The sequence below is a fragment of the Populus trichocarpa genome, chromosome 1 (genome assembly GCF_000002775.5).
Source record: "Populus trichocarpa isolate Nisqually-1 chromosome 1, P.trichocarpa_v4.1, whole genome shotgun sequence".
NCBI lineage: Eukaryota > Viridiplantae > Streptophyta > Magnoliopsida > Malpighiales > Salicaceae > Populus > Populus trichocarpa.
This window is the reverse complement of record NC_037285.2, coordinates 2623741-2632715: the sequence shown is the minus strand read 5'-3', so window position 1 is coordinate 2632715 and position 8975 is coordinate 2623741. Positions and strand designations below refer to the sequence as shown.

Below are 8975 nucleotides of genomic sequence, written 5' to 3'. Positions count from 1 at the left end.
CAACTCATAACTGCCAGTGCAGGGCCTGCTAAGCGATGTAAATCAGGTGACCATTTGTTTGCCCCAAAATACATCACCGTCGTCTCTTGAATTTTTATTTTGATGATGTGCGGTTTTTTTTTTAAGATTAATTATAAATATAACTAGGGTTTTTTTTTTAATGGAAAATGGAATAAAATTTATGAATAAATTTTTGTTTCACATTATAGCAGTTTTGCTTTTTAAAATATTTTTTAAATTACTTTTAATTTTTGAAAAATAAATTTATAATTTTTAGATATTTTTTAATAGTTTTAATATCCTGATATTAAAAATAAAAAATACATATAAAAAACGCTGCTATAAGAAGCTTGATCCAATCCAACTATCCGAGCAGGTTAAATTATAGGAAATTTGAAGCAATGTTGATGGTTTTGAGACCGTTTGGGATTGTAGCTTTTGTTTTTTTTTGTTCATCCATAGGGGAAAAAAAACGATTGATTGGTTAAATAACTACTATTTGTTTTCGCATTATCTTATACATAATTGCATTTCAAATGTTGCATGAGATAAAATAATTTAATTTTTTATTAATGAAAACCTGCTTTTCATTAATAAAAACATGTTTTATTTATTTATTTTACATGTAAAAATCCACCTCATGATAATTTTAACTAAACATATTTTTTAAATTTATTTTTTAAAACTATAACTAAAAATAATTTTTAAAAATCTATTTTTTAAAATCGCAATCATAAAAACTAAGCAATGACAAACATTCTAAGTCAAGCAAGCCGATCTGTCAAAATCTTTTTTTTTATTATTAACGTGGGTGTTTGGGTCAGCTTGTGCGTACCTTGACTAATCCCACGGGTTCTGAAGTTAATGACCATGTAAACTTCTAGTGGTCATAAGAGGATTCAAACTCGTGATTATTGAAAAACAAATTCAAAATCTGACTAGTTAAGTTACCGTCAAGAATATCATCTTTAGACAACGTTACACGCATGGATGAAATTATGATCTCAATCCCCGACGGCGTCTCGTGCTTAACTCAAATGCTTGGGATTAATTGCAGGTGACTAAAAATAATCGAGAATGTGAAGATGGCGGCTAATGCGAGGGAGCCTGATGGAAAAGGGAAAGCGTATGAATCCATGTGAGCATACGCAATTGTGATAAAGCAAGGAGTTACTTCCACTCCACGAGCACGCAAGAACTGAGCACCGTGACAAACTGACAAAGCTCCTTGAAAACGTCGGATTAAGAGGAGGAGTGTATGCATTCCTGGCATTTGCTTACATAAGTTGCTTCCAAGTTGGGCGAGACAGGGACAAACACAACGCGTCTGGGAAATTAAAGATAACGAAACGTATGGACTTTCATCACGAGAAGCTTGCAATGATATGGATTCAATATCGATCAAAGCTAAGCATGTTGTCTTTGATAAAAAAAAAAACTCTGCTTTTCAAATTCCTAGCCGTAGGAAAAGTCCAGAGGAAACTATATAATTCATGCATGCAGACATCACTCTTCTTTCTCTTCTCTCTACTGTTCTTTGTTCGCTCTTTCTTTTCTGTTAATATCATATCATTGTTCTTCCCCGGCCCCCATATTGCATATAATTGCTTCACAAAAATGGAAAAAGACGAGAATGAGTTAAAAGAAAAAGGATATAAACATCAAGAATATTCTATATTTTCTGAAATATATATATATGTAATCAGTCTTTCCATCTCTATATATCTTCTTTTGAGAGTTTATTGCAAGCATTCCTTTTTTATATTGAATTATTGTTGTTGTTTTTCTATTTTATTAATTTGTTATTGATATTTTATTTTTTAATTTTATTATTAAATTAATAGAATTTATTAAATTTATTCGAGTTAATGACAGCAATAATAACAATAATAAAAAAGTAAAGTTACTCTTCAAATAATTTCTAGCACCGGTAAATCCTTAACCCTTCTCATTCACTACAACTACAAAATGTTTACGTAAAATAGAAATTGTTTTTTCTGGGACGATAGTGAAAATATCGACAAATAAATTACTTTTGGTGTTACGTACTCTATAAAACCTTGCATAAAATTTTCATTTTACACAACTCCTCTTTCAATTCTGAATTTCAAAGTCACCGGAACCCTTTCAGGTCAAGAGAGATTTATTAACGTCGAGCACCAATTGTGAGGATACTATCATTATTCAGCAACCATCAGTTTGTGCTCAGGCAAAGACAAATACAGAGGGTCCATGATTTCATGAGGGAAGCTGAGAGATAGAGACAACGATGGAAACCTCATAATTTTCTTTCTTCCAAAGCTTTAATTACATATTTTTGGCTTGGATGACATCATTGGATCATCCACACACATACATAGAGAGAGAAAATAAAAGTGTGAAAATATTTTTTTTCAAATATAAGAAATTTCATTGGAAATGAATGATTTCCGGTCCAAATAGAATCACCTCAAAATTCAACTTGTAGCTCCAGTTATAATAAAAATACAGTGAAAGGTCAAACTGTCCGAATTTAGTCTTCTTTTCCCAATCCTTATGTAATGATCTTGGTTCCATCAACAAGCCCCTCTTGAACATGAATAAGATTAATCACGACTTATTCCTTGTTATTTAATATCCTCTTGAAGTCCACCTTAGCCAACGTATCTTAAAGAAGTCTATTAAAAATCTATTTGAACCTCTTAACTCTAAACCTTGTAACTGGACCAATCGGAACTTCTAATGAACCTTTTAATGTTTGGATCGCATCAGTTACGTTAAAAAAATTAAAAAATTAGAGCAAAACAATTACATAGTATAAGAGAAAAAACCCGGATTAATTTTTTAGATATCTAGTGGCGACCAATAGCTCTACTTGTTCGTAAACATTCTTTCCTCTTGATAAACATTATTATCTATTAAATCTTTTATAAGGGGTGTTCGAGAGAGAGTATGATAAAATTAATTTTTTTAAAAAATATTTTTAAAATACAAAATCAAACAATAACTTAATCTATACAAATCCTATAAAATGAACCTCGACCGAAAACTCTTTACGAGTAAAATAATAATAAAATCTGAAAAAAAAACACTCAAGGGAGTGAGAGAAAAAAAAGTCCTTTATCAGTGGCTTAGGGTTGTAAGTCAAGTATTTTTTTTTAATATATATATACATATAATGATGGTATTTTAAATTACTTTCCACATGCCAAATGCCCGGAATTAAACTTTTTTAGTCAACTTAAATGAGTTTATTTTCTACATTATTATTATTTTATTTTAAAATTTTTAAAAAGTGAAAAAAAAGTCAAACACAAATGAATTGTTTAAAATTTGATAAAATACAAATTTAGTATCGATAACTGGACTATATCTACGATTTAAAACCAAAAACAATTTCTGGATGCATTCAAGATTGTAGGGCAAGGAGTCCATGTCCATCTCATATAAATTCTTATATATATATATATATATATATATATATATATATATATATATATATATATATATATAGAATAAAATAAACGGTTACTTTTTTTTTCCTCATAAAATAATATTAGTTGGAAGTAAACTAGAGAGAAAATATTGTGCCGTGACAAAATAAATAGAGGCAGTTGAGATATATTATTCACGTATTTCTTGTTTTAAAATAATAAAAAACTATTTTAAAATTATTTTGGAGATATTTGTTTGCTTTCGTAGTCAAGTATATTTCTGCTTTTTATATTAGTTTTCTCTATCTCAAAAAGTTAATCAAATACAATATAATGTAATAAAAGAAACGTAATTAGTTTTTTTTTTTTGAATACATATTTGATAATTTCACCAATCTCATTTTTAATTTTTAAATTTAAATACAAACTTTGAATTTTTGATTTTAAATTTCAAGAAAATAATCAAAATGAATTTTTTTAATTCTTGATATCATCATATTAACATTGAAAAAACCTAAAAAAACATGTTTTCATTTGAAAAACAATTTTAAAAACATATTAAAAAACAAATTAAACTGCTAGTTATTTAAAATCTAACATATATAGATTGGGTTTTAATTAAAGAAGAATATTGATCTAACAATTTTCCATGTACACAACTATATATATATATATATATATATATATAAGTAGCAAAACAAATACATAAATTTAAGTTCCTACTAAATGTTATCTACTTAATTAAACAAGATAGTAGTGATAATTAATGCTTTAAATCATTTAATAATTAATTCTAGGTGGAGCTTTATCCATCACTCTCTCCCCTAGTTTGCCGCTCCTTTGGCCACCCATTTCCCTGCTCAATTTCATTCTCTAAGAATCTCAAATTTTACCCCCCCTCTTTCTCTCTCAAAATTTCCCATTTTGCACCCTCTTTTTCTTTGGTATTTCTTTGTGTGAGTGTTTCCAATCTGCGCCTCTCAATTGTTTTGCTCTTTGTATGCACAGATCTTATTTGTCCCCTGCACGAATCAAGGTCAAGATCGTTTCTTTTATTTCTTTTAGATTTTTTTTTATCGAGCTTAGTTTCCTTTGTTTTGAAAAAAAAAGAGATCAAATTTTGAGCTTAAATATCACTGTTTTTAGTTCTTTTCTTTCAATTTTTGATCTGGAAAAAATAGGGTTTTGGTGTTGCCAATTTAGGTTTTGTTGTTTGAATTTAGCAATTTGAGCTGATTCTAGTTGCAGTGGATATTGGTATCTGGATATTGATCAATGCATTAAAGTTTGGTTCTTTCCTTGTTATATTTTTCAGGTATTCAATTTTTTCCTCTATCATCAGCTTTTACTTCATTCAGGAATAATTTCTGAGCTCTTTCAAAGCTCCAATTTTGGTGACTCAAAGCTCTAAGCTTTGTGCTCGGCATCTTGGTCCGATTCAGGTATTTAATGCTCTTGTTAGATTCTTTTGTTTCCTTTCTTTTTTTGCTTGATATGTGTTGATCAAGGAAAAAGTTTCAATTTTTATGTTTCTATTGATAGTCTGGGAGAGTAGTATATTCTGTTAAATGTAGCATGGCGTGATTCAATTTTTAGCTAATTTTATTTTTGTAGAATTGATGTTGAGTATTATTGCAACAAATGACAATAGGGTTTCCTTTTATGGACTTTTATAGTTGGTGAACAGAAATGAACTGTATGCAGTAAGGCCTTGTTTGTTTCTGCGTTTTAAAAGCGCTTTTGACAAAATTTAAATTTTTTTTATTTTTTTATTAACTTGAAATTAATATGTTTTTAGTGTTTTCAAATCATTTTTGATGTGCTGATGTCAAAAATAATTTTTTAAAAATAAAAAAATATTATTGGCATGCATTTTGACACGAAAAGCTATTTGAAAAGCAACCGCAACCACATTGCCAAACAAACCCTAAGTATATTTACTTTTTCATGATTTTATAAATGGGTTTGGTTGTAGTATTTAATTCAAGTGTGGGGCTAGCCATTTTTAGTTTGTTGGGCTTCCAGATTTTGTTAAAACATGTAATTAAATAGAGGGAAGATTTTAAGCCCCCCCGGCCTTTTCTTTTTGGTTTCTACCATTTTTTTTTTAAAAAGTTCATCATGACTAGACACTCACATGTTTGCTAAGCTTTTGTTCCGTGCACGAGTGCTTAGTGTTACTGTCTGACCTTTCTGTGCATTGTCCCAATTTGTTTTGCTTCTACAATAGCTTAAATAATTTTTTTCCACCACATGTGTTGACTGGATTTTGATTTTAGTGTGAAGCATATTATTTTCTCCCCACTAGTTTTTGTAGTGAACAAATAATGAATTTTTGGGAGGTGGAGTTCAAGCACAAAAAATCGGAGAACAAAAGGCACTGCCTTTTTCATTTACTTGTTTAATTTTGTTTCTGCATCTTCCTTTTGGTTCAGGTTCTCATCCTGCTGATTGAATGGTTCTGAGCTGTTTGATAGGGATTGTCTGCGTGATTAGAAGGAGATGAGTCGTATGACAAGTGAGAGTGAGGATGGCATTGTCTCCAATAATCAGATTGAGTCGCCATTGGGCGAGGAAGGCAATTATTGTGGAAGTGCAAATGGAGGAGTTCTTAAGAAAGGGCCATGGACTTCTGCCGAAGATGCAATTTTGATAGAATATGTGAAGAAGCATGGGGAGGGGAACTGGAATGCTGTTCAGAAGCACTCAGGGCTTTTCCGTTGTGGCAAAAGCTGCAGATTGCGATGGGCCAATCACCTAAGGCCTAATCTAAAGAAAGGAGCATTTACTCAAGAAGAAGAACAGCTAATCATTGAACTTCATGCAAAGATGGGAAACAAATGGGCACGAATGGCTGCACATGTAAGTTTATAATTATTGCTGTTGGGTATCCGTGCTGCACTGCGACCCTCTTTTCTTTGTATTTTGCTTTCATATGAATATTAACAGGAAAATATGAGCTAAAAGCAGCATGGACCATAATTGAAACAATGTTACACGCTCTAGGTTTGTAGTTAAATTTGACAATCTCAAAGATCAGATAGTTTAATCTTTTTCTTCACAAAGTAGGCCCTTAAATTGCAAAGATGAGAATTCTCAAGGATCTGTCTTTTGTGGCCATTATTGTGGGATATGATTACTCTTGGCTTCTTTATGGTCTCCTGCATCCGGGGATTTTAATTTTCTTGTAACAAGTTTTTATATTTCATCAATGATTAAAAAAAGACAACACATTAATCTGCAAATCCTTGTAATGTCAAGGAGCTCTTCATTGGGGTGATAGATTCTGATGATCTGCAGTCAGGAGTCAGGGCCTAAATTGGTTATTGTGGATTTCTCAGCATCCATTCATGTTTACAGGTTGAATATGTTGTGTGTAGATTTGTTGCAGTAATGTTATTGATGAAAATTTTGTATCTCTGGCTAGTTTGCTTATGACAAATCATGGGGGGCTGTTGTTGGTTTCAAGGTCTCCTAAGTTAGTATTCTGAAAAAAAAATTGTAGCATCTTAACCTGTGCTGATTTTTTCTTTCTTTGGCTCCTTTCAGTTGCCTGGACGTACAGACAACGAGATAAAGAATTACTGGAATACTAGAATTAAGAGGCATCAACGGGCTGGCTTACCACTTTATCCACCTGAAGCCTCTTTGCAAGCGCTGCAGGAGAGTCAACGATGCTTGAACATTGACAGAATCGAGATTCGGAATAAAAGTCAGCATGATACCTTGCAGAGCAACAGTTATGGGATACCCAATGTCATGTTTGACAATTTAACGCCCCACCAAAGCATCTTACCTTATGTTCCTGAACTTCCTGATATTACTGCAAGCAGCATGCTGATGAAAGGTCTGAGCTCTTTTCAATATGGAAGCTTCATGTCACCAATAATGCACCGCCAGAAGCGTCTTCGAGAGGCAACAACCTTATTATCCAGTTTCGGTGGTGGCATGAAAAATGAGTTCCATTTGTTTGACCAGTTTCAGGATGTTGACAAAGCTTCTCAATCCTTTGGATTACCTTTTCCATTTGATTATGATTCTACCACCAAGAACCCAGAGTTTTTTGGTGAAAATCAGGGTAGCCATACCCTTGCTAATGGCAATTTCTCTGCTTCTAAGCCCACTTCTGAGGCTGTGAAGTTGGAGCTCCCTTCACTCCAATATTCAGAAACTGATTTAGGTGGCTGGGGGCCATCTTGTTCCCCATCACCTTTAATCGAGTCTGTTGATACTTTTATCCAATCTCCCCCTACTGGGACAGTTGAGTCTGATTGTCCATCACCACGAAATAGTGGCCTATTGGATGCTTTACTTCATGAGGCCAAAACTTTAAGCAGTGCAAAGAATCAATTATCTGACAAGAGTTCAAATTCATCCACTGTTACTCCTGGTGATGATGCAGACAGTTCTGCCCTTAATATTTGTGAGACAGAACGGGAAGACTATGGTCACCCCATTTCTCCTTTGGGTCATACTGCAACTTCCCTTTTCAGCGAGTGCACTCCCATCAGTGCCAATGAAAGTTCTTTGGATGAATCACCATCTTCCGAGACCTTTACTGGTAAGCATCTTTTTCACATGAATTTATCAAGGATGATAGTCATAATCTATTTGTTCGAAGCAATGTCATGGGTTCCTCCAGTTATCTTTTATATTATACTACAAGCTTGTTGAATGTTCCCAAAAAAAAATAATTGTATCTTAACTATTTATCTCTCTTGGATTTTGCAAAATGCAAAACTCGGGTAATTCCAAAAAACACCGGAGAGGGATCAGAACTGGTTTATATGTTTATCTGTCTGCACTTTCTCATTCATAAATCCGTTGTCATTTTCCAGTTATTTTCAATCTTCCTCCTTGTCCTCATTTTCAAAAGCAAGACCCTCTACATATAATTTTCCTGGTTTTCCATTACAGGATCTAAACGTAAATTTGGACGTTCTGCAGAGTGCTATGTGAAATCAGAACCTGTTGATCAGACTTGGACTGCAGATAGAGAAAAAGAATCCTCTACCTGGTTGGATATTACTTCCCCTGATGCCTTACTTGATTCAGATTGGCTTGAACATGATTCTGCTTATGGAAAGGACCAAGTGATCGTGACTGATGCCATGGGAACCCTTCTTTGTGATGATTCGAGTAGTGAGTACAAGCAGATGGCTGCTGGAGCATCTGTAAATCACGGATGGGGACATAGTTCTTGTTCATGGAACAACATGCCTGCTGTCTATCAAATGTATGAACTCCCTTGAAGTTTGAAGTCTGCTATCCTTTTGATGATTTTGCTGCTTCATTCATGTCGATGATTTCTACAATCTAGGTAGTCACTTGGTCTGAGTACCTATTGAACCTAGAAAAGTTCAACCAGACTCGTGTTATGGTATGTTTCAGTCAGGGTTATTTCATTTCTGGTTTCATGAGACGAGGCAATGCATGTATGCCAATATCAAAACTTAGACAAAGTATACAAAATGCATTATGGCTTTTGCAAATTTGTAGAATAACATGCACGTTCAGCTCAATGATTTTGGTTATTTGATGGACTTGATTTGGTTCCACTGA

General features: G+C 33.0%; 1 protein-coding gene across 3 annotated transcripts; it reads left to right on the top strand.

The window, feature by feature from the left end:
• The first annotated feature begins 4204 nt into the window (after window positions 1-4204).
• Window positions 4205-8975, top strand: LOC7455784 (transcription factor MYB33). 3 transcript variants are annotated; one of them, XM_024602647.2, is made up of 5 exons: window positions 4205-4449; window positions 4729-4855; window positions 5849-6275; window positions 6963-7974; window positions 8361-8975. In XM_024602647.2, the coding sequence occupies exons 3-5, from the start codon at window positions 5916-5918 to the stop codon at window positions 8663-8665; spliced, it is 1677 nt and encodes a 558-aa protein (XP_024458415.1). In that variant the 5' UTR covers window positions 4205-4449; window positions 4729-4855; window positions 5849-5915; the 3' UTR covers window positions 8666-8975. The 3 variants fall into 3 exon arrangements, with proteins under 3 accessions (XP_024458415.1, XP_006368652.1, XP_024458403.1); XM_006368590.3 differs by having other exon boundaries at window positions 4207-4449; window positions 5891-6275; window positions 8331-8975; XM_024602635.2 differs by having other exon boundaries at window positions 4208-4449; window positions 8331-8975.